General features: G+C 53.6%; 12 protein-coding genes and 1 non-coding gene across 13 annotated transcripts; 6 read left to right on the top strand and 7 right to left on the bottom strand.

Annotated features, from left to right (window-relative positions):
* Positions 1–891: 891 nt before the first annotated feature.
* On the top strand, positions 892–3,273 carry HMPREF1541_04619 (uncharacterized protein; the record flags this gene model as incomplete). Its single annotated transcript, XM_008718963.1, has 3 exons — positions 892–943; positions 993–1,045; positions 1,102–3,273. 3 exons carry the CDS (start codon positions 892–894, stop codon positions 3,271–3,273), a joined length of 2,277 nt encoding a protein of 758 aa, XP_008717185.1.
* Positions 3,274–4,492: 1,219 nt separating this feature from the next.
* Positions 4,493–5,419, bottom strand: HMPREF1541_04618 (uncharacterized protein; the record flags this gene model as incomplete). Its single annotated transcript, XM_008718962.1, has 1 exon — positions 4,493–5,419. One exon carries the CDS (start codon positions 5,417–5,419, stop codon positions 4,493–4,495), a length of 927 nt encoding a protein of 308 aa, XP_008717184.1.
* Positions 5,420–6,744: 1,325 nt separating this feature from the next.
* On the top strand, positions 6,745–7,352 carry HMPREF1541_04617 (uncharacterized protein; the record flags this gene model as incomplete). The annotated part of the gene is made up of 2 exons (XM_008718961.1): positions 6,745–7,038; positions 7,092–7,352. The coding sequence occupies 2 exons, from the start codon at positions 6,745–6,747 to the stop codon at positions 7,350–7,352; spliced, it is 555 nt and encodes a 184-aa protein (XP_008717183.1).
* Positions 7,353–7,710: 358 nt separating this feature from the next.
* On the bottom strand, positions 7,711–8,205 carry HMPREF1541_04616 (uncharacterized protein; the record flags this gene model as incomplete). Its single annotated transcript, XM_008718960.1, has 1 exon — positions 7,711–8,205. A coding segment is annotated over one exon (495 nt), but the record flags the coding sequence as incomplete, so codon positions are not given.
* Positions 8,206–8,630: 425 nt separating this feature from the next.
* Positions 8,631–10,493, top strand: HMPREF1541_04615 (ATP-dependent RNA helicase sub2; the record flags this gene model as incomplete). The annotated part of the gene is made up of 4 exons (XM_008718959.1): positions 8,631–8,856; positions 9,308–9,718; positions 9,776–10,136; positions 10,187–10,493. 4 exons carry the CDS (start codon positions 8,631–8,633, stop codon positions 10,491–10,493), a joined length of 1,305 nt encoding a protein of 434 aa, XP_008717181.1.
* A 1,025-nt stretch (positions 10,494–11,518) lies between these two features.
* On the top strand, positions 11,519–11,634 carry HMPREF1541_04614. Its single transcript, XR_573436.1, has one exon. It is a non-coding gene; the product is annotated as a 5S ribosomal RNA (ribosomal RNA).
* A 906-nt stretch (positions 11,635–12,540) lies between these two features.
* Positions 12,541–14,511, bottom strand: HMPREF1541_04613 (uncharacterized protein; the record flags this gene model as incomplete). The annotated part of the gene is made up of 1 exon (XM_008718958.1): positions 12,541–14,511. The coding sequence occupies one exon, from the start codon at positions 14,509–14,511 to the stop codon at positions 12,541–12,543; it is 1,971 nt and encodes a 656-aa protein (XP_008717180.1).
* Positions 14,512–14,856: 345 nt separating this feature from the next.
* HMPREF1541_04612 (eukaryotic translation initiation factor 3 subunit F) lies at positions 14,857–15,897 on the top strand (the record flags this gene model as incomplete). The annotated part of the gene is made up of 1 exon (XM_008718957.1): positions 14,857–15,897. One exon carries the CDS (start codon positions 14,857–14,859, stop codon positions 15,895–15,897), a length of 1,041 nt encoding a protein of 346 aa, XP_008717179.1.
* A 783-nt stretch (positions 15,898–16,680) lies between these two features.
* HMPREF1541_04611 (uncharacterized protein) lies at positions 16,681–17,487 on the bottom strand (the record flags this gene model as incomplete). The annotated part of the gene is made up of 1 exon (XM_008718956.1): positions 16,681–17,487. One exon carries the CDS (start codon positions 17,485–17,487, stop codon positions 16,681–16,683), a length of 807 nt encoding a protein of 268 aa, XP_008717178.1.
* Positions 17,488–18,445: 958 nt separating this feature from the next.
* Positions 18,446–20,101, bottom strand: HMPREF1541_04610 (uncharacterized protein; the record flags this gene model as incomplete). Its single annotated transcript, XM_008718955.1, has 2 exons — positions 18,446–19,249; positions 19,280–20,101. 2 exons carry the CDS (start codon positions 20,099–20,101, stop codon positions 18,446–18,448), a joined length of 1,626 nt encoding a protein of 541 aa, XP_008717177.1.
* Positions 20,102–24,053: 3,952 nt separating this feature from the next.
* HMPREF1541_04609 (uncharacterized protein) lies at positions 24,054–25,718 on the bottom strand (the record flags this gene model as incomplete). The annotated part of the gene is made up of 1 exon (XM_008718954.1): positions 24,054–25,718. One exon carries the CDS (start codon positions 25,716–25,718, stop codon positions 24,054–24,056), a length of 1,665 nt encoding a protein of 554 aa, XP_008717176.1.
* A 628-nt stretch (positions 25,719–26,346) lies between these two features.
* Positions 26,347–26,964, top strand: HMPREF1541_04608 (uncharacterized protein; the record flags this gene model as incomplete). The annotated part of the gene is made up of 1 exon (XM_008718953.1): positions 26,347–26,964. The coding sequence occupies one exon, from the start codon at positions 26,347–26,349 to the stop codon at positions 26,962–26,964; it is 618 nt and encodes a 205-aa protein (XP_008717175.1).
* A 178-nt stretch (positions 26,965–27,142) lies between these two features.
* On the bottom strand, positions 27,143–27,364 carry HMPREF1541_04607 (uncharacterized protein; the record flags this gene model as incomplete). Its single annotated transcript, XM_008718952.1, has 1 exon — positions 27,143–27,364. One exon carries the CDS (start codon positions 27,362–27,364, stop codon positions 27,143–27,145), a length of 222 nt encoding a protein of 73 aa, XP_008717174.1.
* Between the last annotated feature and the right edge of the window lie 468 nt (positions 27,365–27,832).

Raw genomic sequence — 27,832 nt, 5'->3', positions numbered from 1 at the left:
GAGTCATTTGTCGTATTCAGGAAGCACTGCTCTCATCATCAGGCTGTGGTTGTGAATAGGTGCTGGCTCGCTGATCCAGCGTACGGTAAGCTTTAGTACTGCTTCCCATCAGTGACAATCCGTAATGGTGATGGTTGACTGCATTGACCTCAGTACATGATGGACCAATGCAGCTGACCTGTTCCCATGGTAGCATTGCCCTGCGCCTGTTGACGCCAAATGAGATCTGCTCACCCAGCCAGCGATCAAAGTTTCTTTGGGAGTATTCCAACCTACAGTGGTCTTCTCGCCCAAGAAGTCGTCGCATCACAATACCTAGATGTCGGGGACTCTCGCTGGTCAGGACCGTTTACAAGTCGTAGCCTACACTAGAGAGACGTATTAACTTCATCTACACCATGCGGTATGCTGCTATAACACGAGTCAGATGCAAGTGCGCTTCATGCCTCCTTGTCCGAAGTAGTACTGGCTTGGGAGGGCTGTACAGATACAGTCTGGAGGATACCGAACACGAGCTTGAAGGGTGCGGCAAAACGCATCGAGATGTGCCAGGTATCTCTCCTTTTGTGCAACAGCATATAGGTGCTGCAACCACAACGCCGATGGTGGGCTAACGAGCGGACGAATGCGTGCAACTTGAAGAGGGTCGATTTATGCCAAGAAGTGACGTCGGATTGGTGGTTGCCCCTCGCAACCCTCTTGCATCGGTTACCCGTTTCGACACCAAGGCCGCTCTGGCAACGGCGTTGTCGACGTCGCCACTCCTCACCAAACCCTCAGTCGCGATACACTCATCGATGAGACCCTTTAGTGCAACTTTCTCGCTCATACTAAAACAGCAAAATACCCGCGGACATCGCCTTGTCGATATCTTCGTCTGCAGAGCCCACCATGGCCTTGGTGCAAGCGGACAACGACAAGTACGATGTGCTTGAGATCATCGGTATGCGCCTTCCTCAATCCTTCCACTGGCTACAGCTAACTCCCAATAGGCCGCGGCGCCTTTGGCATCATCAGGAAGGTGCGAAGAAAGAACGATGGACATGTATGTTCCTTCCCTTCCATGGCCAGCGTGATTCCCGCCCAGCTGACCTCAATCAGATCCTTTGTCGTAAGGAGATCAATTACCTCAAGATGTCCACAAAGGAGCGCGATCAACTTCACGCCGAGTTCTCCATCCTTGCCTCCCTGAAGCATCCCAATATTGTCGGTTATTTCCATCGCGAACACCTCAAGCAGACCCAAGAGCTGTACCTTTATATGGAGTACTGCGGCGGAGGCGATCTAGGCACAGTCATCAAAGATCTGAAAAAGAAGCGTGAATACCCAAAAGAAGAGTTCGTGTGGAGAATTCTCAGTCAGCTCGTCACAGCCTTATATAGATGCCACTATGGCGTCGATCCTGCAGAGGCTGGTAGTGACTTTGCTCGTCAGAAGGACACCCGTCCAAAGGGCAAGGACATGATCCTACACCGAGACCTCAAGCCAGAGAACATCTTCCTAGGAGCCGATCAATCGGTGAAGCTGGGCGATTTCGGCCTATCCAAGCTCATGCAGTCCCACGATTTCGCCTCCACCTATGTTGGCACACCCTTCTACATGTCGCCCGAGATCTGCGCATCGGAAAAGTACACCCTGCATTCCGATATCTGGTCGGTCGGCTGCATCATATATGAGCTATGCACCCACAATCCTCCCTTCAATGCCAACTCTCACCTCCAACTCATACAGCGGATACGAAAGGGCGAGTACGCGCCTATCCCCAGCACGTATTCCAAGGACCTGTCCAACGTCATCAACCAATGTCTGAAGACTAATCCGCATCAACGACCCGATACCGCCTCTTTACTTACCGTACCTTATATCTGGCTGGCTAGACGGCAACAAGAGATGGTTGGGTTGGGAAAGATCCTGAAGACCAAGGAGGAGCTTGCGGAGCAGAGATTGCATCAAGCAGAAGAGAGACTCTCAGCCATGGAGGCTGACCAGGCGGCCATGCGTGCCGAGATCGAGGCCCAAGTCAGACGGGAGTGGGAGGTCAAGGCTCGCTTAGAGATCACTCGGCAAGTTAATTTGGAGGTGGACCGTTTGCGAAGCCAATTCGACGACGAGGTCCAAAACAAGGTCGATGCAGTGCTGGCTGAGTCGGGTAGCAGGCCGTCGGAACCCGTACCAGCGAAGGAAACGAATGGCCGGACAGTAAGCCAGAAGAGTTATTCGTCGTCCATCAACACCATGGGCGAGGAAGACTTCCCGTCTACCACGGACATCAGTGAGCTTTCGGAGTTGTCGTTGCATTCGCCCACATCCTCAACCATGAGGCCGCTGCCGCCGAAGAAAACAAAAACTCCTTTCTCCCGGGCAAAGACGACACTCGATTCACCTATGGACGTGCAAATGTCCGAAGCATCTCCAATGTCGATCTCCGGCCTGGCTCTTTCACCACGGCGTACTGCTGCCGCACAAGTTACTGCCAACAGCACGACGACCAGCTTTGGCGTCAAAAACATTTTTGCTGAAGCTGCGAGGCAGAAGGCTAGATGGGAACCCACTTTGGCGTACAATTTCGAAGACGAGGAGAATATCGATCCTGGAAGCGACTTCTCAGACGAGGAAGACGATGGGATCCCGGAACTGCCCAGCCCAACACGGGTGAAGCCAACTGTCGCCAGCACTGATCCTTTCAAGCAACCAATGCCTCTACCTCTGAAGAGTCGTCCCGGCTTCGGACGCCAGAACACCACTGCTACCATGCAGCGGCTGACATCCAAACCGAATCTCTTTCCGACCAATACTCTGGCCAGCGCCAAGGCTGAGGCAGTGAAAGCCAGCATCGCTGCCGCTAATGCTCAGGCAAACAATAGCAACATTACCCGGTCCACCACCGATGGAGACCTTCGAGCCCCCAAAAGCCCGGGTAGGAGACTGAGCAAGATTCCTACTCAGCCACTGGACGCCAACTTTACTGGCAGCACATCACCAATCCGCCGCACCAACACAACTGGTAAGCTTCAGAGCAAGCTCGGCACCGCGAAAGAATGTGCCAATGGCAACGTCGTTGGAGGCCGGACTCTGGTTGAACTAGCACAAGCTCGTGCAGGCGGTCGCCCAATGAGCAGTGATCTCGGCAGCGGTCTGAGGTCCAAGTTCATGCGGGAGGAGAAGGATCTTCCGCCCGTACCGATTTGGGATCCAGATACCGAGGGCGACAACATGCCGAGTCCCTTCCTGAAGCGGGATGTCAGAACCGTTCCCTGCAGAGGCTTGCGGTGATGAGAGCCTGGGCATGAGCAGCGTGGGGGCGATTCGTATTGGTGAAGGCGTACATCATGATCACGAAATATGAGTGATGTAATTCGATTGAGGGAGACTGGCGACTTTGGGCCGGTGTACCGGCCGGGCGTTCGCATCGGCATCTGCGTGGGCGTTGTTGGATCTTGACTTGAACTATTTGTCGGAAACGAGCCATTGTGGCTTTGATGGAACACAGCATGGAGCAACGTTGGATGGCTGATGTTGACCTCATTGGAGTGACGAGACTTTCTTTTGTGGTAGACTCTTGTGTTCTTGGGCAGTAGGATAGTCCAAGGATAAGACACCATGTGCTAGAGTAGAGCTAGGGGAAGCAAATGAATGAGAGAGGCTTTTTCAGAGTCAGCAATCGCACTGTTCATCATACCCACTCATCATGATTGTCAGTTCCAGATCGACTTCGGCGGCCTTGTTCTGCAATCAGACGCGTCTCTTATTTCTGGTCCAACATGCTGCGACTAACGGTAGCGACAGACAGACAGGAGAACCATCTCGGGCCAGATCAATCTGCGAATGATCCGTAGCAGATCCATTCTGCTCATCGGAAGGCTGCAAGGACGGCCTAGCATCGCTCGCCTGGGTTAGCCGGCAATGAGACCGGGATGAGGTACAGACAGGCAGAAAGGAAGAGACAATAGACACGCGCGCGCGTGCGCATAAACGCGCACAAGGCGCAAGGAAGTGATGAGGTTGTAGAGAGACATGTATTTTAGCGACATGGAAGAAATCCTTCCTAGAGGCCAACCCGTTGGGGGGCTCTGATACTTTATGGTCTGTTATTGCATTGCATTGCATTATCGCATGCACGCGTCCTTTTTGCGTTCGGCGCCCTCCAACCACAACCTCTCTGGCTCGCCGTGCTATGCCGTGTTGTGTGTTTTGTGTGTACAACTCGTGAAGTAGACGAGGATGTGCAGTGATGGCATGCGGCCGAAATGGCGTAGCATTCCCAGTCGGAAAGTCTGATGCGCTGACGCGGTGCTGTCGAGTGGGAGAAGATCTTTGCTGCTCGTGCTGCCGCTTGCGAGGAAGCGGATGTTGTGGCCGCGTACTTGTTGGTGACGGGGCGTCTCATTTGCACAAGTGCCGGCGACGGTGGATGGGGTGGCGTTTTGTCGTGTCAGTTGTTGAGACTGACAAGATTGACAGCGAGTCTGAGGGCGTGCATTCTCTTGGAAGATCAGCCGTCCTCGTCTTCCACCTCCTCGATCTCCACGTGCCTGTTCGTATGGGCTGGCCCTGTAGGTGCAAGCTTCTGAGCTTCGTGCTCGGGGGTTTCATCCTTCATGCCCGCGGCCAGCTCGCGTTCAAATCTTGCCTCTTCTTCCGCCAGACGCCTCACCTCCTCGTTGTCCTCGGCCTCCGCTGGCTTCTGGTCTGCCTCCTTCTCCGGCGCCTTCTGACCGTAGTATCCTTGAGCCTCCAATCGATCCATCTCCTCAGGCTCCACCAGCGCGCCATGGCCTTTGACCGCATCCTGCTTGCGACGGACTATATCCGGAACGAACCGCGAGGTTGCTTCCTTCTTCAGGTCGCGAAGTTGTGGAGCGGCACTGTATGTAGTTTTGGTCTCTATCACCGGCGCTGCTGGATGCGGCGAGTAACTTGCTTCAGTCTCACTTCCAAAGTAACGTCGTTGCTGGCGTGGCACGGGCGGCGGCGTGTCCTCCGGCATGGGAATGCGCCGCACATCTTCATCTGTCTCACTCTCATTCTCGTTTTGTCTCCGATTTGGAGGTATGCGCTGCCCGTTATGCTGCCTCTTTCCCAATACCGACTCGCTGGCGCCGTCATCCCGGCGTGGCGGACGATTGCCGCCTCCATACTGCGGGGCTTTGTCGCCAAGTGCTTCTCTCGCTTTGCGCACAGCGCGCAAGTCTCGTTCGAGGTCTTCGAGAATCGTCTTCTCACGCGGCTTGATCTCGCCAGACGACTCGAGAGCTTTGAGGTCATCGATTTGGCGTTGCAGGCGGTCGGGGTTGCGGCGCGCTAGTTTCTCATTGCGGCGGTTGGTCTGTTCAGCCTTGGATTTTTTGAGGGCTTTAGCTTTTTCGAGCTTGCGTTGTTGTTGCGCAGGGTTGATGGAGCGTTCTTTGTCCTTTGCCATGATGATAGAAGAGCTATGACTTCGGGGGTATTTCGACCCGCTTCGGCCGCAGGTGCACAAGGGGGGTTGATCGGCTAGCGCTCGTAAATGGTGAGGCAGTGTTTCACGATGGTCGACTTCTACTTGCCAGACAGAGGCATTGGGTCTCACCGGTCAGGGGTTTCGCAGGCAAATGGGATGGAGCGAAGTGGCAATAAGGTGATTTCGGGTGCAGCAGTGGTGCAGCAGAAGCGTCCACTTGGGTGCAGCAGTGCATGAACAATATGCAGCTGCCAGTCAGCGCAAACCAGGCTGCAACCAGGATATTGGGGATGTCTGTCCAGCAATACTGCGTAGCTCTTGTAGACGGCGCCACAAAGGCCGCGGAAGACGTATGTTGTGCCAGGTCAATTTGAAATTGAGAGCGCTCGGTAACCTGGGTCCTGACAGCGCGAGCGGCCGTAGGGCAGGGAGTTGGGGAGCAGACGAGAGGGGAGTTGGAGTAGTGGTACTGAAGCTCAGCGCCCAGGCTATAGTTAAAACAAGAATCTTTTGGGGTATGGAAAAGATTCAGGGCTCTGTCGTCGGGCTTGCAAGCGTATACTGTTGCCGCTGCAGGTTTGGAGTCGTGAGAGGATCGGCTGCGTAGACTGGGACGCGGTCCAATAGAGCCCTGGTAAACGCTTTGAGTGGGCGCCTTTTGTAGAAAAGAAAGTGAATGGGTGGGTGGGTGAGGGGTGGAGGCAACAGAGGAGGAGAGAGGCACGGAGGACTGACCATACAAGCCAGACCACCAAACTAACCACGCTCGTGCTCTTCGCGCTCCTCTTCTTCCTCTCCTCTCTTCTTCGTCGCAGGCTCGATGCAACGACCGTAGCCCTGAGGGTTGCTTGCTTCCTCCCGCTACTCTCTTCACTCTCTCTTTGACTCTCTCCTGCGGGTAACCCCATCGCCTGGAAGCCGAAGATCCAATTTGCATTGGCCTCCGCAGCGCCCGCCTTTACCGCCGTCCCTCGTCCCGCCGCTTGCTACCCGCCCTCAGCCTGATACTGATCCTGATCTTGATCTGACACCGCGCAAAAACTCAGAGACACCTCGAGCGCTTCGTCAAACAATCTGCGCTCGCCTAGGAACCGTCCCGTCACCTCCTCCACGCAACCGGCGTCAGTCGACCATGCTCCCACAAACGACGTTGGCCATATCTCGCAGCTGTATCGCTGCCCTGCCTCTGCTGCGCTGCTCCTGATTCTGCCACGCCTCCCACCTATCGGATTCGAGAAACCTGCTATGTTGATTAAGTCTCCTGCCCCCTGTCCACCAATACCAGTACATGCTCTGCCCTGTCCATGTCCGCCTCTCAGTCGGTCCGTTCAGTCGCAGACACCGAATTAGGACTGACACAGGGAGAGATCCAGCTTCTTCGCCGCCAGCAAGAAGTCATGGCCCAGCGCAGTCATCAAGGTGGTAATGCCGACCGGGGCAGAGCTCCAAGCCGTCACTCTCAGCCATCTTCGCGCGCCGCAAGCGCCGCCAGCAGCACCGGCCCTCCCAATCGTGTCATCCTGGATCCTCGTCATCTGCAAGCGCTTCAGACTCATCTCGACAATGTCATGCGACAGATCAGCACTCGCATCAATGAGGTATGGTTCTCCATTGGCCCCGGACCTTTGTTCTCGCTAACCCATGTTCACAGCTCGAAGAAGCCACGGAACGGTCCGTCAACTCAAGCAGCGACCGCCATGGCCGGACTAGCCGAGATGCAGACGCCGAAATTGAGCGCATGCACCGCATCATGGCCGATATCGACAGACTAGACGCCGACTTCCGGCGCATCACCCACATCAAGGAAGTTGTCAAACGTCTCCGGGCTCGGGTCGACGCCACCGACGGCAGAATGGAGCGTGCAACCCCCTCTCACCAAAGTCAAGCTGCAAGAGATCGACACCGTCGTTAAACCCATAGCAGCAACACGACCTACCGACCTACCGACCTACCGACCCACATCGACCCAACCATCTTACTAATATCTGACCGCACGACGACTGTTCGAACATCACTATGATACCTACCTAGCAAATACGGAAGCTTTTGCTGGCGAAATGAAAGAAGGAAGCCTCACGGCAAGATTTTTATGGACAGCATGTCAATTCATCTACGACTGTATGACTAAACGCATTTGCGAGCGAGAGTGTTTGGGATCAAAAGCGACGTCTAATGGCGCCTGGCGTTGGTCAACTTGAGTTTCTGGTCATATGCATTGGACAAGCATCTCAGGACTACTTCAATTGCGAAATACTGTTTCCATCCCCCGATCTGACCGAGGAACCACGGGGAAGTTCCTTCGTGCCGTCCTTCCGTCTAGTTCGTGTTTGGCCGATAGGAAAGCGTTTGACTGTGCCGCAGGTGCTGCAGTAGATCTCAAACACATCGGCCCAGGGTTTCGATTCGTCTATGCTGAGATTCTGCACACCTTCTGTGCTGGATGAACCGGCGACGAGGAGACTCTGGCACCGCTTACAGAGTGATCTCTTCATATCTCGTGCCACTCTGATTTGAGTCTTTCTCGAGATTCCTCGAACATGCGTCAAAAGATGTCGAGATTCGTTCGTCGAAAACCCGTCTTGCGATCTTGTCAGGGGTCCTTTAATTCTGCTGTCGGTCTCGTGGTCTGCTGTTTTATTCGAGGCTGGTGCCTGACAGGGTGCTGTTGAGAGATAGGTCGCAGCCTGATGCAGATATGACAGCCTCGAGTGAAGGTGCCGCTGTTGGATCCCCTCACCCTTCTTCTCTGCCTTGGACCTGCCCATTTGGTCTGATCATTATTAGTCAGACTCTGACCTTCTTCCACAATCACATATGAGCGTGAGATGTGAAAGGCGGGCGTGATATGTTTTGTGGTTGAGGGCAGACAGTTCCTGCCAAGACCCCGCAAGGTCTGATCACGCTAGCACATAAGTAGACTAGCTTGGTCACCGCCGCATTCCTGCGACTTCTGCCTCATCCTCAACCCGCAAACATCTTGGTCTTCTTTGTTATCATCAACGACCGATTTATCTTGACCTCCGATCACAGTCGCAAACGTTGCGAAACCTCTTTGATACACTGACGCCGGTCGCTCTGGTGTCGTACCTACTCTAACTGCGGAACACTCTGCGAGCCAACGTCTCTCCTACCGCCACCGGCTGCGAGCCTCATTCTAGCCTAACTACAGCACAACTTCGCATCTAACACCATGTCTGCCGAAGAGGATCTCATCGACTACTCCGATGAAGAGCTTCAGACCACAGAGGCCCCTGCCACCAATGGCGCGGCTAAGAAATCTGCGGCGACAGCTACTGTCGGCGACAAGACCAAGGGCAGTTATGCAGGCGCCCACTCGTCCAGCTTCCGCGATTTCCTGCTCAAGCCCGAATTGATTCGAGCCATTACCGATTGCGGTTTCGAGCATCCTTCGGAGGGTTAGTCCATCACATTCTTGCAATTCTTCACTCCCTACGAGTTCGTCCATCTCCAAAGCAAAGGGGCCAATCGACAATCAAGCCGAGCATGAGCCAGACAGATTACAACTGCGGATAGCTGGCGAAAGCCGCGACCCTGAGAACAGGTGTCTGAACGTTCTGCAGTCCGCGTCATCCGGTAGCAGGATGATGCGGACTGCATGAATCATCGCCATCGAGTTTGTGTGGTGCACTGAGAATGTCACCATGCTCTCTCATTTGCGATATCGTCTTTCTCGATGTAGCAATCGAGGCAGAGTGGGAGGAGCCCACTACCCCTCAGCTGGGAGGAGTTGAAAAATATACGCGCGGCTATCTAGTGCATTGGCTTGGAGATGGACGGACCGACACCTGCGATGCGCTTCGTCCTTCATTCGTTCTGCGATCACAATCTAACGTTCGATCCACACAGTCCAGCAGAACTGCATTCCGCAGGCCCTCCTCGGCGTCGACGTGCTCTGCCAAGCCAAATCTGGTCTCGGTAAGACGGCCGTCTTCGTCCTCACAACCCTCAACCAGCTGGAGCCCGTCGATGGTGAATGCTCGGTCCTAGTCATGTGCCACACCCGCGAGTTGGCCTATCAGATCAAGAATGAGTACGCTCGCTTCAGCAAGTATCTGCCCAACGTCAAGACAGGTGTCTTCTACGGCGGAACTCCAATCCAGAAGGATATCGAAATCATCAAGAACAAGGAGACTTGCCCCAACATCATCGTCGGCACCCCCGGGCGTCTCAATGCTCTTGTTCGCGACAAGATCCTATCACTCCGCAATGTCAAGTCTTTCGTCCTTGATGAGTGCGACAAGATGTTGGACCAGATTGGTAGGCACCATATTATCCCCGACCTTGGCGACGTCTTAGTCCACTAACACTGCTCAGACATGCGTCGTGACGTCCAAGAGATCTTCCGTGCCACTCCAACCGAGAAGCAGGTGATGATGTTCAGCGCCACTCTCTCTCAAGACATCCGACCTATCTGCAAGAAATTCATGCGCAACCCCCTGGAGATCTACGTCGATGACGAGACCAAGCTCACCCTGCACGGTCTCCAACAGTATGCTATCAAGCTTGAGGAGTCGGAGAAAAACCGCAAGTTGAACGATCTCCTCGACTCGCTTGAGTTCAACCAGGTCATCATCTTCGTGAAGAGTACTCTCCGTGCCACCGAACTTGACAAGCTCCTGCGCGAGTGCAATTTCCCCAGCGTTGCTGTCCACTCCGGTGTTAGCCAGGAAGAACGGTAAGTTCTAGCAATCTCGCTGTCATGACTTATGCTAACATCCAACGTAGTATCAAGCGCTACAAAGAGTTCAAGGAGTTCAACAAACGCATCTGTGTGGCCACTGACGTTTTTGGTCGCGGCATTGATATCGAGCGTATCAACCTCGCCATCAACTACGATCTTCCTGCTGATGCTGACTCATACCTGCACCGTGTCGGTCGTGCCGGTCGTTTCGGTACCAAGGGTCTTTCCATCTCGTTTGTAAGCACTGAGCAGGACGAGGAAGTGCTTAAGCAGATTGAGAAGCGGTTCGATGCCAAGGTTCCCGACTATCCCAAGGAAGGCGTGGACAGCTCGACCTACATGGCATCCTAGGCGTTGCCAATTCTATATCTGGCGCCGGCGGCTCGGTGGGAGCTATCTTCCCCTACTGGATCATTGTATGAGTATCAACTCTGGAACGGAACCAAAATTGAAAGGCCACCGTGAGCCAGCGATGCTCGGCGCCACTACGTGAGCGTAAAGCAGCCCGCTATCAAATACCAAGTGGCACTTGCGTCCGCTTTGACATTGGCTCGGTTGCTTCAGTTCGAGGCCATCTTAAAGCTGCATGAAATCCTAGAATGCAAAGACATCCAACTGAATCATTCCATGTCTCACCTGCTGCATCTTTGCTACGTGATTGTGTCTTCGATGCCTGACAAGGAGTGTAGTCCCATTTTTATTCCATCGGATTACAATATGCCCCGAGTCTCATTGACAATCACCGTATGTGACAAGACACACTCGTGACTCGGCCTGCTATATCCTCAACTTAATGTGGGTCTCGCTCATCTTGATAGATTTCTGCCTTGAAATGCTGGCCATATCGGACAGGGCGCCCGATTATTACTTGTGTCATAGTCGTCTTGACAAATGGGCAGGACATCTTCTGTGGACCAATGTTGTCATATATGCTTCGTAGGCGCGCCAAGACCCGAGATGGCTTTTGAATCAAAGCCATATATACGTACCGGCTCGACGCGACACATACGGTTGACTTTCCAACACAGAAGAAGGGCGTTCATCTGTGGATCGCGGCCGGCTTATTTTTACTAAAATTTCTCCAGTGATACCATTCTTTTGAGACGTCAATCGCGGCTGCTGCTGCGGCCGGGCCCACATGCCTCGATTCCAATGCTATCAGACATTTCACTGAATAGCCTGACATGATCTCAAGGCCACACAGCAGCAGCCGAGATTACCGTGCAGGGAGGCTGAATGCTCAGCTGGGCGCTGCGAGTGAGTAGCCGCTTGAAATGGTATGTCATCCGGTGCTATGCCCTTGTGAAGGAACCACACCCAAGAATCGGGTTGAGAATCAGAGTTATAGTGCAAACAAGCATGAATTAGTCTCGCAATCGGCCACAGGCTGTGTAGACCAGGCCTTCCCGTCCGCTCAGGCAACTTAAACCACAGGCCGAATAGTTAGTAGTTGAGTGGGTGACCATCAGCGAATCCTGTTTGTCGATTGTTTTTTGTGTTTTTGGATGGCTTCGAACAACACGGGCACGGAGAGAGAGCCGTATGTATATATACGTGGCTAGGGCGGATGAGCGTCGAGGATATGCATGTTAGCGTCCTGATAGGATCCCGGGATTGGTCGGTGTATGGATCGATGAGCCCGCTCTTTTTCAGGATGACAAACATGGCAAGAAGTTGTCCCAGATTGCCCCAACGCTATGATCACTGTCGTTGGGCCTAGGTCCCCGGCGTCATTGAGTCGTGGCTGCTAAGTACTATCTCTCGCTAAGGTAGCGGCCGGTGTATTCGTGTCTGGTAGATGAATGTCCTCACGCGGCGCGGAGTCCCTTGTGATCCTCCGCGGCACACTGGACTGCTGGTTCTTCTTCGGCCTCAACTCCATCTTCTCATTGTTGTTTAAATTGCTGTTACTGCTGGCGATGTTCGTACGAGTCTCCGTCCTCGTCCTCTGCCGAAATTGGTCTTCACCAGCCTGACTTACTTCAGAATCATGTCTCTTCTCTTTCCCTTGCCTCGCGTGGCCCTCGCCATCTCCTGCTTGGTCATGCTCCAAAGGCCTCTGCCTGGCTCTTCTACCGTAATCCCTTGAGCCTCGACCTCCGCTCTCTTCCGAGGGCTGGACCCGCTCTTCTGGGAAGTGTATCTCGGCCGACTTCTCCTCCTTGCTGAAATGCGCATCTGCCACCACCTGCTTTTCACGCTTTGCTGGTTGCGTTTGCTGCTGCTGAGCGCGCAGATTTGTCCTGTTGAACTTGAGCTTCAGCGCGCGCATGCAGCAGATCCGGATGTCGTGGTGACAAAGGGGCACCCAAGGAAAGTTAGGGGCGTCGAGCCATGAAGCCTGGTGGTGCAGCGGATGTTGCGGTAATGATATGGCTAGCGTGCTGAAAGCTTATGCTTAGGCATCGAGCTTCAGCTGGTCTAGTAGGTTGTCGATTTTCTCCAGGAGAATCTGGTAGTTGATCGCATCCGCTGCCATCTCGTCTCCAGCAATTTCTCCGTCGAGAGTGCGAACTGCGCCTGTTTGTATGATGGCATGCTGCGCGGTCGTGTTCTGTACGCCAACGCCGTTTTCTTGTAGAAGAGGTGCTGCCGCCGAAGGTTTGCCGTCGCCTTGACCATCATCCGTCACCGATCGCAGACTATTGGTCTGAGCTTCCGCCACATCTTCTGCTTCGTCCATAGCATCCTCGAAATTGACATCTTCCATACGCAGCCGGAAGCGCTCACTCAGATAGTAGCGGATGTCATCGAGCAGCTCAATACTGTCAGTCTCTTGTCTGGCACTGATTCTGCCCGCGCTCTCCTGGACGAGATCGGCGAATTCGGGATCGTCAATATACGTTTCCAATCTGTGCGCAATGTACCGTGCCGCAAATTCCTCGAGACGTTGCACTCGTGTAATCCAAGCAGCACGAAGGATTTCGTAGATGTCGATGATATCATCTTCTCTGGCCACTTCCGCTGGCATGGTAGTCGCCGTGCCATTGCCAAGTGTCGATATGACAACCGCTGCTTTCGCTTTGATCTTTTCCAAAAACAGCATATCTGCGGCAAAGAGCACGTCAACGGCAATTTCGAGGCCAAAATCAGCCTTCTCGGTATACAAGAACGTGAGGATGATCTCCAGCACTTCTGGTGAGCAGTCTATGGAGACGATGTGGAGGTGAGGGCTGTCCTGGGCCTCCTTAAATTGTGATTCAAACATGGTCATAAAGAACTCTGACCTGATCAACATGGCTTTGTGGCAAGGGTAGATCTTGGATCGTCGAGTTTTTCGCGATCGAGACGGTGATCGAGACTTGGAGGATGGGCCCAGTGGCATGCCCAGCACGTTTGTCGTCTCTCCCGGGGCGACATGCCCACTCAAACCTGATGCTGCCGCTTCGTCGTCCTCGTCCTCCTCATCTTCATCCGCGCGAAGAAGGATATCGGCGAATATGGCGTTGCCGCGATCCCACATGATGTCGTCCGCTTTCGAGGTGTCAACCTCAATGGCATGCTGCAAAACACTGGCACGAAACCAAGTTTCTAGCTGATCACGGCCCCTTTCAACCTCGTCCTGACGTCTTTGTCGTGCTAACCGGCGATCACTGCTGTCAAGTATGAGTTGTGATAGGCTCGTAGGTATCTCTAATTGCTTGCTGATGCGGTCGACACCGGCTAGAACCTCGGAATCGGTGAAGCCAGTGCCGGGACCACCTCCTATATCTCGAGGTAGCTCTCCAAGATAAACATGTTTCAGTACAATGCCAAATGATTGTGGTGGAAGGTTCGCCGGGATTTTCCATGTTGCGGTATCGGGAGCCGAAGAAAGCTTGCTCTTGAAATAAGGTGACCTGGCAGCTAGGACGAACTTATGAAGGGCAAAAGACTCGTCGAAGCCGCTGACGGTAATGTCGGATGTTCTAGGCTGCTCTCTGCTTAATAGAGAAGTCAGGTGGGCTGCCAATGGCTGCAAAGGATCTGTTGACTTGGAGTAGTCGTAGGAGAGCAGCAGGTTACGTATCCTGTCGTTCAGTGCATTATATAAGCATCGTTCGCCTTGGAAAGTGTCCCGTTCGCAGAGAGCACCTGACTCAAGCAGCAGCTGGACGGTCTCGTAATTGCCACAAAGGCTCGCCAAGATGAGTGGCGTGTAGTCGAACTGATCTTTGGCGTTGATATTCACGCCGTCCTGGATCTTCTCCTGACAAACCTTGAGATCACCTCGCCGACATGCTTCACACAGGATGCGGAACGAATCTGACAGATCGAGAGGGTTGTCCTCTTTTAGGACGCCTTCGTCTATCAGTTTCTTCTCATCAAAGAGGCTTCGTTCCAACTGATCCTTGCGGAGCAGCGATGCTCTTTCCTGAGCAGATACCATGTCTATAGTCTATGCAACATCGACAACCCAAGGACCATTCGTATAAAAATCCAGACGAACAGGCCATAAAGAAAAGTGAGGATGGCAAAAGTCAAGAGCGATGCTCAAGTGATGCAATTGCCATGCGGATAGACGACTGGTTAACTCCGTCATCACCATGCCTGATGCGGCAAGGCGCCTCCCACACGAAAATCGCGGCGAACTTTTGAAGATTGATTGATCCTGGCGGAGAAGCGCAGCCCGACCCTGCGCACCTGAGCCTTCTCTCGACTTCACTCTGCAAACTCCCACTCAAGGCGAGGACGGTCCTGATCAATCATCCCCTACACACTTCGGACCTCTACCATGCCTTCGCAGAACGGCTTCCTTCACCTGGCGCGACCGCTTGGCCCCGCCGCCGCCGGTACACAGGCGGCAACCACACCCCTCAACGTGGTCATCCAGCCCCAGGCCCTCTTCAGTATCCTCGATCACTCTACACGCCGGCCTCTTGATCAACATCGAGTGATTGGCACGCTCTTGGGCACCCGGAGCGACAACGATGAGACCCTCGTTACCGTCCACTCGGCCTTCGCGGTCGGCCACACCGAAACGACTGACCAGGTCGAAGTTGATATGGAGTGCCAAAAATCTATGCTGTCCCTACACTTACGCGCCAACCCCAAAGAAATCCTTGTTGGCTGGTATGCTACCTCATCCGACCTGAACACTTTCTCCGCCCTCATTCAGAACCACTACTCGTCACCCAACGAAGGCACCTTTCCCTACCCCGCCGTGCATCTGACAGTCTCATCGGAGCCGGGCCAAGACATCCAAATCAACACTTACATCTCCAGCCCCGTTGGCACGACCGATGAGCGAGCCGCCGACTCGGCTGCCTTCATTCCCGTACCCCATACCATCAATTACACCGAGTCCGACCGCGCCGGCCTGGCCGCCGTCTCTGGAGCCAAGGACACCGAGACCCGCACCACCAATATCCTCACCGACATTGAGAACCTGGAGAAGTCCATCGAGGACACGCTGGGAATGCTAGACCGCGTGGGCCGCTACGTGGAAGCCGTCATTGAGGAGGAGACCGAGCCCAGCACTGCTCTGGGCCAATATCTGCTCAACACCCTGGCGCTGGCGCCCAAGGTGGACCCAACCGAGATCGAGAAGGACTTCAGCAATCACGTGCAGGACGTGCTGACCGTGTCGTACCTGGCTAACACGATCCGCTCTCAGATGGACCTGTCGAACCGGCTGGCAACCGCACAGCTGACGTTGGGTGGTGGTGAAGGCTCGACAAACAAAGAAGGAGGCGGCGGCGACAAGGGCGGGAGGAGACAGGGTGGACAGAACCGGCAAAACAGAGGCGAGAGCGTGTCTGCTGGTAGACTGTGAGTGATCCGCCGAAGAGCCGGCAGAGTTAGTTCGAGACGCAGTATGAGCAAGAGACGAAGAGAGCGTGCTGGTAAAACAGGAGAAGCGGAAAAAGTATCAGCTAAGCGAGTGTTGGAGCAATCCGAACATGCATTGTTGGGGTAGAGAGGAAGCAGTGGCCCTGCATTCCTTCAGCTCTACCTAAGTTGCGAGTCCAAGAGGGCGTGGGAACGCGACTGGCGTCCGAGGTGGAGCAACGCCGCGAATTGATCCTCGCACTCCGAAGAACAGGCGGAGAGCACTCGACGCGGACGAATGCCGGAGACATTGTGCACTAGGTCTTGCAGACGGCTTGGTGCCAAATAAGTGACGCAGACGTGAGTGGTGATCGTCGATGGCTGGCAAAGGTGAGCCAGTGTCCAATAAAGGACGCCGCCATACTAGTAACTCGGCCCGTAAAACGTGTGGCCCGTAGGTACAATCAAGGCAACGAATCGTGCTTTGCCGACTTTCAAATCATCGTGGCTGACTTCTCATCGTCCTATCGTTTTCATCTCGTCTTCGTCCAGCTAGATATCTGAATCTCGAAGAATGAATAGCGAAATATGCAAGCCATACCGATGCTGAAGCCGTAGCTCATGGTTGCTTGAAGTATGTGCCGAATGTGTGAACTGCTGGTGATACGAAAACCATCCTAAGCAGGATCCATATGGTTCGGCGGGGCGGCAAGCCTGGTTTCGGAGGCAAAGGGTGTCGCGAGTAGTTGAGTAATTGGCCGGTGGTTGCCAATCAAGCTTGCTCGTCTCAAGAAGCGTTCTCGCTGCGTGCCCTTTTCGCCAACGGCTCCTCCCCGTCCCTAGTCGCACCGTCTCCATCTTCCGAACCCCCATCCGACACACCGCCCGCCGGGCTCGGCGCATCGTCCACGTCCTGCGCCTTACGCTTCCTACGCCCTTTGCCCCGACCTTTACCCTTGCCCGTACCCTCCTCGCCCGCCGCCTCTCCCAACTCCATCAGCTGATCCACCGTCATCTTCTCTCCCATGGGTTTATCATCGGCCATCTTCCTCTGCTCCTTGATTACCCTGCTCTTACTCGACATGGCGCGCATGCGGCCCAGCATGGCCTTATCGTTGCGGAACACAAACGTAATATCCTGCGGGTTGACTTTGTGACGGCCTTCAAAGGTGGCGTGGTCGACTGCCTCGTGGCAGACCTCGATGATGAAGTCCGTGACAATCTCGTCCAGCACGCGCAGTGTCTCCGGGAAAGGTTGCTGATGGCCGTTTTTCTCCGCGTCTTTGCCGCTGCTGTGGAAAGGATGTGGCCGGTGCGAGTGGTTGGGAGTCGGGAGTCGGTTGAGATAGGTTAAAGAGTCGGCGTGTGGGTCGCTGATGTCGGGGTGGGCTGGGTTGCCGTAGGCGTATAGTGCATTCTCGAGGTCCTTGCCAAAGTTGAGCGTGCCGTGATGCTTGCCGGCGCGGGCGCGGTATTCCATAGCCTTGTGCTTCTTGAGAGGCCGCACATACGGCCCGGGAAATTGGTGGGCTTTAAGGTATGGAAATTTGTTGACCTGGTTAGGATTCATGGTGACGGTATCGTTGGGAGCCATGATGGACGCACGGTGGTGCAGGGTGGTAGCTTTGTAGGAATGGTGAAGGAGTGCAGTACGAGCGTCGAGCTTCTCGGACAACGTATCTGTAACAGAGTGACTGCAACGGCCTATAAAGCGGCCTGCGCAGTAGGCGAGATGGGTAAGAAGAAGATGAACGCCATAGAAGTCGTCAGTTGGCGGCGCAAGCTGGGGTCGATGCCTTCCTCGGCAAACTTGCCCGGGCAGGAGAGGAAAGGCGACACGCTATGCCTCAACTGGAGGCCAGTTTGTTCTTAACCTCACTCTTCCACAGGTAGATAAGACATTCACCTCGCCGCTCAACGGCACGACCTTGGGCCAATAAGTAAACGACTGATCTATTGGCAGCCTTCACACAGGTCACGACACCGCAACTCCGTCAATCGATGACCGCGACTTCACCATGACCGCCATCTTCAACTTCCAGTCGCTGCTGCTCGTGATTCTCCTGTTCATTTGCACCTCAACATATATTCACGCCATCTTCCCTTCAATAATGGATCGCAACAAAGACGGGATAATGGGAATCTTCTGGAAGTCAGCACGTATAGGAGAACGCCTAAGTCCATATGTTGGTCTTTCGTGCCTGGTCATGGCGGTATGTTGACCGAATTGTCCCGCTGCGTCGAGCTCTTACTGACTTTGCCCTCTGGTAAGGTCTCGATATTTGTGGGATGAGCGGGGAAATACCACGCTGTTGCAAAGGGTTCTACATATCCGGCCTCTGGCTGGTCGTGTCCTGTACAGATTCCTTGCGATGAAATACGCACGCTGCTCTAGCCTTTCCAAGTAGGCCGCCAAAAGCTGAGAGGCGTAAGCTAGTCGCTGTCAACCTAGCCAGTTGCTATCTCTAAATATGCGCAAGGGGTATCATGCAGCAATAAGCTCAAAGCAGCTTTTTAGGCTTGCTGCCAAAATATGTTACAATAACGCCCCATTATCTCATGAAATGCCATCGTTGGTCGATGCCTTGGTTGCGTGTCCTTCTTATGGCGCCGCTTGCAACCCATTCACGCTCCCGTTTCCCGTCCCTAAACACCAGTTCGCCACCCTTGTCTTCGAAGATCGGATCTTCCGGCATGCCCATAAAATCATCAAATGTCATCTGTGTTATCTCTGGTTGCGGTGGATCGAGTGGATGCCTCCAGGATTGTGTTGTGCTGTCCTGCAATTTGACAGCCTTGATTTTCTGGCTGTCCGCTCGTGCGACTACCATTCGATGCGGGTGCTCTGTTCCGAACTTCTCGCGGCGAACCTGGAGCTGATAATGGAGCAGGTTCCGCCAGGCAGACTTTTTGCTCCGTCTAGGGCTCGTGGCTGTATTGGCAAAATTACTCCGCGTTGAATCGGTAATGGAGATTTCTCGCAGCATCGGTGCAATCTCGTATAGGTCTTTGGAGATATCCTTTCTCTGCCATGGGTAAAGCACTGCTGGCTCTCGTGCTGAACTGCTTTCTCCCACTTCATCGTCTGATGAATCATCTTCGAACACGACGCCTTTATCTTTGAGCCGGCTGACCACGCTACTGATATCGACGTCGACCTGGTCAACTTGATCATCTTTCCCGGGTCGCTCGACAGTAGCCGTGACCATAGGTCGGGGGAAAGGCTGCAGGGTGCTGCTCTCAAGAAATTGATAAGGTGGAGTTTTTGCACGATTGGGTTCAGGTGCTGATGCAGGAGAGGCAGCTTCGGCGGCAGCGTCGCGAGTCGCGTTCGCACGCGCTTTGATTGACGTGTACTGCAAGCTTTCCCAGCGCAATGAGCTTACCTTCCTACTGCGGGTCTCTTCGACTTGTGTAGCAACAGGACTCTTGCAGACAGTCGTGCGTCCCGCCGGAAGAGGCTCAACACTGCTCTGCACCACGGAACTTCCTCTATCTTTGCATCCCTCGCCTTCGATGTTGGCGGTTTCTGCGCTCGGCTTGACTGTACTATTACCAGCTTGTTTAGCATAAGCTCGGCGGCGTCTGCCTGCTACGATTGGCTCATCATCATCAGACTGCTCTGCAACGCCCTCCACAGTCTCGTAGCTGTACTGCGCCGGGTCTAGCCTTGTCTCAGCATTGTTCGAGATTGATGAATCGTCGTCGTGTCTTAGGAAGGTTGTGGGCTTTGTCTTCGCGGAAGAGCATTTGCCAGCTGCGCCTCGAATTTGTTGCATCTCGCTTTTCGTGCGAGAGTTGACCTTTTGTGCCGGACCTAAATCCTTGAGGAAAGCTTTGCATAGCGCAGGCTCATATGTCCCGTCCTTCGCATGCAGGCACTTCTTATGATGGCTTCGACAGTTTCTGCAAGTGAATGGCTTGGGCGAAGTGCTACTTTCTATGAGGAGATTCGTGGGCTCCTCAGGACGCCAATCTTGGCTTGTGTCTTGCATCGACGCTGACAACGAGGCTTCGCTGGTACCCGTTGTTCGCTCATCAAGTAAAGGGCTGGTCATTGGCTGCCGATTCTCTTTGTCGCTGCTACGGGAACTTTCTTCGTCCGTATTGGCCCGAACCATGGCCTTAGACCGATCTTGATTGGCGGTGGACGTGGTCCTCGGCGGCGATTGAAGCTTCCTGGTTTGATCCTCTCGCGGGGGAGCCATTTCTCCATTAGATGGAAGCCTTCCTCTCATCATAGTCGGAGGCTTTGCACGTTTTCTGCTGATATTCCACTGGTCATCTGGCGCCGGTCTCTTCGCTATTGGATTTTCTTCATCCTTCGACGGGGCTGAAGCTTTCGACTCCGTGTTCTCCGCATGAGGGTCCGCAAGGCTGCCTTGTGTCGTTTCCGCCGGGTCTTCTGCGAAAACGCCAGGAGATGACTCCCGGCGATCGCCACCCTTCCAGGCGAGTTGACACCGCCTACATCGAGTGCCGCCCCAAATAGACGCTGAACATTGTGGATTCTCGCATTTCCGTAGTACAGACATCGATTGGTTGGTGCTCTTCATTTTAGGACTTGTTTGGTCCAGACCTGAAGAAGGAGCAGTGGGCTTGTTCGATGATTCGCTGGGTACTACCTTTCGCTTTGGAGGATTTTGACTCTGCAAGACTTTTTTTCTCTCCAGGATTGCGAGCAATCGAGGGTCTTTACTGCGTCGGGCATAATGGACTGCAGGAGCTGCGGCGCGGTCTTTATTGTCAGTCTCGCTGACCCTCTCAATAGGCTTGATGGCATCAGATACCGAACTTTGCGACGATTGGCGCGTATGCGTAGCTGTCTGGCTCTGAAGACTTGGCACGGGCGAGAAAGGTGTGTCCACGCCCCGAATGGGGGTTACAGGAGAATTGCCTGCCTTTGGATCCGAGCGAGCCGTCACTGAAGGTGGTGAAGCTAACGAGGCCCCAACATCGAGAGCTCCGCTGCGTCCATATTCGGGACTCGCCATCGACCTGGGAACCCGGTGCGGGGAGATCTCTAGCTTCTGAGAAACCACATCCTGGATATAGCCGGGTGCATAATCCATACCCTCCACATCCTGTAGGAGACCAAACTTGTCGCAGCGGTCAACATATATTCCAGTGTCTTGGTGAGCGAAACGACATTTCTCACCATTCCAGCATGAGGCACCACCACTTCTGGACTGTAACCAGTGTGGACAGGTTATGTGAGCTCGGGTCGCGAATCCTTTTGCATCCACGTATAGGCCAGTATCCAGATGGCTATATCTGCAGTGATCTCCTGACCTGCAAACCCCCAGGTTCTTCCAGCCGAAGCAGGTAAACGCTTTGTCACTTGGGAATGGTATGTGACCGGGCTCTTGTACATCTGTGACTCGATGGGCATAGTAGCACTTCGTTGGCCGGTTCTCATGATTGCAGGCCGAGTACCGCCAATGATAGCATGTCAATCTTTTATATTCCTTGGCGGTTCTTAACGCCCAGGCTTTAAGCAGTTCACTTCCTCTGTTTTGGCCGCCCTGGAAATGGTCGGGCTTCCGCCCGCTGGCAGAATTGGCCAGTACAGGAGCATGCTCGCGCGAGCGTAAGTCAGTATCGGCACCACAGGTCGACCGCAGCGGCGCAACATTAGACGCACGGTGCCTATACATGTTTCCATCTTTTTGCTCTTGTTGCTCGCCACGAAGCAAAGCATGTGGCGTATCGATAACATTTTGAGGTCTTCCGGTCGGGCTCTCCTTAGGATAGTTTTCGATCGTTTTAGTAGAACTCGACTGCAACGATGTCGAATCTGTCTGGCCTGGAACTTTTAACCAATGACGGGTTTGGCGGGTGAGTGGTTCTGTTTGAACACCTCCAACAGTGTCCAGCACCGGCGCCTGCCTGCCTGTCACGGGGTCGCCGGTTTCGACGCTTTCGTTATACTCTACGTTGGTTGACGTGGTAGACTCTGCGATCAAGGACCTGTCGATATTTCTGAGATCGAACAGCCGTGGACCGCTGCTCGCGATCAGCACTTGTGCAGGTTGCGGACTGGCTTCAACAGAGTCTGTCGTTTCTTCATTTTTTCCCGCTGCTAGACTTTGGTCAGTACCCAAATTGCGACGCTTGAAACCACTGTCGGAAAGAGGACCATCAGCTGCTCGTTTTAGAGCTATCAGCGCGGGACCACCGCCGCTTTGGTGCTCTTCGGTGTGGCTGGCACTTGCTTGCGGCACTCCAGGAGGAATTCTTTTGCCTCTTAAGCATTTTCCACACACGAACTTCTGGCCGTCTTTAATAGACGCCGGACTTGGGAATCCACACCAGCTGTGATATTGCCGATGGCAGGCTGTACAGCTAATGAGGGGTCGCACTTCGCCACCTTCTTGCTTGCAGTCGCGGCATATATTCTTAGCACGAGATCCCCTGGACGACGTTGATGCAACAGATGAGCCATCGTCTACATTGAAATGTCGACGCAAGCTCTCTCTCGACCCTTGACGCTTCAGCTCAAAGGGTACATTTTCGTTGTCGACTGTGGTTTTGGGCACAGGGGAGCTACGAGATATAGTGGTGTCGTCTGCGTCTAACGAATTCTTTTCTGTTGCTATGCCATTGCTGTGGGACAGCACGGTGTTTCTAGCACCTAGGAGCGTGGAATCAAAGTGGGACACATGACTCAGATCGATCGAAGGTTTATCAGCGATATTGGGCCTGAATTCGAGTTAGCTGAGCACGATCTACACTGACGATGACTCTTACCCTGTATGCTGTGGGGCACGTCGTATGGCTGGAGGCGAGATATCTCTCAGCAGTCTCGGACCAAGTGGTGGGGTGCTTCTAAGACCATCTGGTCGGCTTTTCACAGCTTTTCTGTCGGAGAAGAACTTGTTGAGGGGTGCGTCGTCTCGTTTGGAGGGTACTGCAAGGCGCGATCCAAATGTTACCGGCATCTTCTGAGTTGTGAGATATTTGCTGTTCCGCCAAAATACGGAAAGTATCGATGAAGGCTAGATGCTAGTCTGCAATACTGATGTTAGCCAATGTATCTAGCAACCAGTTGATATGCAGAAAAATGGGTTGAGCTTCTAATCAGATCTTTTCTGTTTCTTGGACTTCATGCCGCCGTCAAGAGGCTGTAGGAAGGTTTTCGAAGTACCTAGGTAAGACTCCACAGCTTCCACGACGCAATCACTAATATGCTTCCTGCAGCGGTCTTCTTCGCCACCTGACAGTGGGCTCGAATAAGTGTACGCTGTAGCCATTGACGTGATTGCGTGGCTTTCTTGAGCAACAGGTCCCATAATAACAGCGCTGGGTGGAAACCAATCAATGTATACTGAGACTCCAAGGTGACTGAAGCAACGGAAATGCCACGGTCTTCAGCCTGACTCGGTACCTGCTTTACACTAGGCGGAAACTGGGGCGGATGCATACTGAATCATGCCTATTTGGAGTGTATCCTCATCTCAGATAGGTGCACCGAGAAGACATTCCACGGCCATCGATGATCAGGTCGGTCAGACCTTTTACCAATAACTCATCTTGAAGCTGTAATGTATAAGGCCACGAGTGGCTGGGCTAAAGCACTAGACAACGAAATATGTGACACGTACCGTGAAGACCAGCATCGAAGAAGACCTGAGTGCACCATCGGCACGCTCAATGCTGCTTCATACAAGACGGGCGCTTAGCGGCTTGAGGTTGATCTGGCGGCACTGATTATCGAGACCGGGCGCTTGAGTTGACACTCAATCCGGTGGTGGAGACCGACCACGAATTCAGTGAAATCAATCGAGAGCGCACTGAAAGATGATGCATCGGCGATGATTGATGTTAAGACTCCAAGACAAATGAAGGATCATGCAGTAAAAACAGGCTGGCGCAAGCGATGGAAGGCTAGTGAAGGTGTTAGGGAGGAGCGAGCATCTTTATTGTTGAAAGAACGGCAGGCACCTAGAGGTCCGATTAATCACACCCGAGCTGCCTGCTGATTGGCTGAGCACTTAACAACCCCGCAACAATATAAACGGAGCTGAGTACAACTTCTAGGCCTTTCCAAGCCTGCGACAGTTGCCACTGTCTTCCAACATTTATATCTCCAATGTGTCATCATAGATATACATGTATGTGCTCTGCATTGTACCAGGCAAAGGGTTCCGGCTTTGGCCTTCAGAGCGAGAATTGCTCTTTCCCCATTCCTAGATCATCCTGGCCATCTAACTCTACCACTGTTGGAGCGAGCCCCCCCTCCAAGTCCTTGATGAACTTTCTCACATCGCGTTGCCGTGGCCAACGATCTAAGATTGCTTGCAGGCCTCCTGACGTGAATTTCTGATCGAATGTCTCCATCGTCCGGCGCACCTGATTAGCGCCATCCTCTTTTCCGTGCTTTAGGAAACCCGAGATGATGATCGCCCAGTCAAGCTGCTCAACTTGGTCGGGCATATGTTTGAGCAGATACTCGAGCACCTCCACCATGCCATTGAGTGTGAAGGGACTACGGCCAAAAAAAAACATGAAAGCGCGGAATACACCGGAGTAATGCAACGACTCCGACACTTGGGGATCTTTGCGACTGAGGAGTCGTGTGAGAGCACTCCAGACCTGGCGCACGCGAGCTTCGTGAGTCTGTGTAAGGATGAATGCCCACATGAAGTTTGCAAGCACCATCGGATGCGGATCGGGAAGGGAAGACCCTTCGCTACTCAATTGGTCGGCTTGCAAGATGCCAACTCTGATCAGCGCACCTCGATTATACGCTCTGTCATAGATGGCCAGGAGGTGCTGCAAACACTCCTCGGGCTCCGCTTTCCGCTCGTGAAAGCAGATATGCCGAACAATATTCATCATGACGGACATAAGATGCGGATTGTGCATCAGATCCTCGCGTGCTTGAATCAGATTCATGAGTTTGTTCATGGCTGTCAGATCTTTGTGAAGGAAGCTGTGTTTAAGCAGAGTGGTGTGGGTGTGGGGATCGATTGGAATGCTTTCCGTCTCGAGAAAGCGGTAGAGATCTAGCGAGACGTCGATGAGTCCCGACTTTGCGGCATTCTGTACCACGAGATTATGGACAATATCGAGAGGCGGAAGACCGAGCTCCAGTATGGCTGGAAGAATGCGGAAAGCATGAGAAGACCGCGTTCCTTCGACTGTGTCAAGTTTGAGCAGATTCACACATCGGCCAATGCAATACGAATGGGGCGCTTCGAGTAACTCGGGCGAAACCCGACGTAGCAAACGCAAAGCATTCTGAACGTCGCCAAGCTTGGTGTAAAAGCCAACCAGATATAGGGCATCCTTGTCAGTCAGGAAAGGATAAGTCTTTTCAAACTTCTTGACCAGCTCCAGAGCTTCGGCTGCTGTCGATTGCTCCAACAGAAGATCGAGATGCCTAACTTTTAGACGAGTGCGAGACCACAGGCTACCGGGCTCCTTGAGCCTAATGATCTGTTGTTGGAACATGACTTCTAGCGTAGGGCTCTTTTGAATCTCTCGCCATCGAGCCGGTATTCGACGAAGGTGGTAGCAACAGTCCGCTCGTTGATTCCAAAAGATGTGATGAGGGCCCGCGAGGAGTTGCAGCGCGTCGTGCGAAGAGCTGGCGAGACTTCCAATCATGATTGACATGAGCGTACTGTACTCCAGATCCGGATCGCGTTCCTCCAGAGGCCATTCACGTGCTCGATAGCGGTGAACGTCCAGAGCATGGTGAGCGCGTGTGTTGCCAGACCGATAGGCGAAGGCAAGTAGAAGAGACAGCTTGTTCCAATACTTGAAAGGTGTCACGACCGGACCATGCCCATCTGACTCGAAGCTCATGAAGGACTCCATAGCGTCCACTGCGTCGATGATGCCCTCATCCACAACCTCATCTATCTTAAGTGGTTTCCAATAGCTCGGTATTATTGGAACGCCCTTTGAGTCGAGTTCATCAATGTGAAGATCATAGGGCGATCCCAGCTCATCGTCTTCTGGCTCTTCCGATGTCTTTGCAACTTGTGTAGTGGCCTTGAAGGTTCCTGGTCTGCTATGCCTTCTAGATAGCGAGAACGGCCTGGCAGCCTGAAAGCCTTGGGTCCCACAGAGGGAGGCGCGGCATGATCGGAGTAGAGGGTTTCGAAGTGGACGGCTTGTGAAGCGCACGAAGCCCGCGCCGCTAAGTTTTGCACATATTTGGTGGGCTGCGGCTATGCGACAGGACATTAGATTCGAGCATTGAGCCTGAAAGGACTGTCAGATGCGTATGCGCACGATCGTGGACATCGATGGGATTGGAGCGTATAATGAGTCGGTCAAAGTCGAAGTAGCTGTAGGTTTGCGCAGTGTTCCAGGCGGCGGTTAAACCGCCCGGAAAAGTTGGACCGCAAAACTACGCGACTTTTACCGCACTACACTCGTGCTTCAACTCTGAGTAGTTGCTGCTCTCCGAGTCCGAACTCGAGACAATCAATCATTCGTTATGTCTACATCCCAGGGTAGTCTCGACGCCGCGGCCTCTGAACGCAAAGCCAGACTCGCCAAGTTAGCATCTTTGAAACGCAAGCAACCGGGCTCCGACACAACGGTCGACGCAGTCCATGCAGAAGTTGGCGCGGAGAGCGCACCATCTCAGACAGACGTCTACATATCTGGCCGAAACTACGATCTCACCACGAAAGGGCCAAAGCTTGGATTCGAAGCCGTCCCAGGCGCCGACTCCCAGACTCTCGAGAAGCAAGCCGAACGCATAGCATTGGCTGCGAAAGAACAAGCGGCCAAGGATGAAGCAGAGAACGAGAAAGGCATCGATCTATTCAAGCTGCAGCCAAAGAAGCCGAATTGGGATCTTAAGCGGGAGCTGGTCGAGAAGATGAAGGTCGTAGATGTCCGAACACAAAATGCTATTGCCCGTCTGGTCAGAGACCGTATCGCAAATTCCAAGAAGGAAGCGCAGCGTACGACTGGTGGTCAGACGACTGATGGTGGGGGAGAGGAGGTCGGCATTGAGGGTACAACACTAGCAGAGGCTGTTCGCGAGCGCGAGCGCGAGGATGAGGCAGAGCGACAAGACGAACTCGACGAGGACGCTGTGCCGTAACGGGACTTTGCACAACTTCTTGAATTGCTCCTCGTCTGGAAGGAGACGATTAAGACAATAACGACATCGTAACGCCGTACCCAGAGTATCGTCATTCATTCAACGCCGACGCTAACAGAGGCAAATGATACTATGGTACACCATTACACAACACTGGTATCACAAGAAGACGTTCCAATCAGCGAGCAACGTTCATGGCCTGGGTAAGAGCCAGACGCTTGCTGTACGGGCTCAAGCTCCTCTCTTTTCGTTGGGCAGTTGGTGCTGACTGGCCCTCGGCCGCCCCACTGCCATTGCGATCGGGGCCTGAACGACCAGCTGCACGACGATCAACCCGATTTTCCGTTGCGGTTGTCTGATCAATCGAGCGACGCTCTCGAGTGACTTGGCTTTTGTCCATGCTTGGACTTCCACTATCCCGATGACTTCCACGTCGGAGAGAATTTGGCCGACCTCTGTCTTCGGGGGTCGAAGTGCGATATCTTCGGTTCTTGCGGTTTGAGCCTGGTTGGCGAGGACGTGACTGGGATCGAGACGATGATGACCTAGACCGCCGCCTCCGCTTGCGACCTCGGGCTTTCGACATAGATCGACTGGAGTACCGGCGTGGGCGCCGTGCTGGACTGTCGTCGCGACTCATCCGGCGACGGAAGGGAGATTGAGACTTGGATCGAGATTTGCTGGTAGAAATCGTGGAGATGGAGTCGACTGAAGACGCTGAGCGGGAGCGAGGCCTTCGCGGAGAGGGAGCGAGGGCATCAGGGCTCCTTGATCGACGCTCTGCCTGCCTCTTGGCTTCCGCTTGCGCTAGAACATCATCCGCCACACCTTTGCTGATGAAGTTAGCACTCACAACGAGTCGAACCAA

Source organism: Cyphellophora europaea, assembly GCF_000365145.1.
Source record: "Cyphellophora europaea CBS 101466 unplaced genomic scaffold supercont1.4, whole genome shotgun sequence".
Taxonomy (NCBI): domain Eukaryota; kingdom Fungi; phylum Ascomycota; class Eurotiomycetes; order Chaetothyriales; family Cyphellophoraceae; genus Cyphellophora; species Cyphellophora europaea.
Note: the sequence above shows the minus strand (reverse complement) of the source record. Positions and strands in the feature narration are given on the sequence as shown.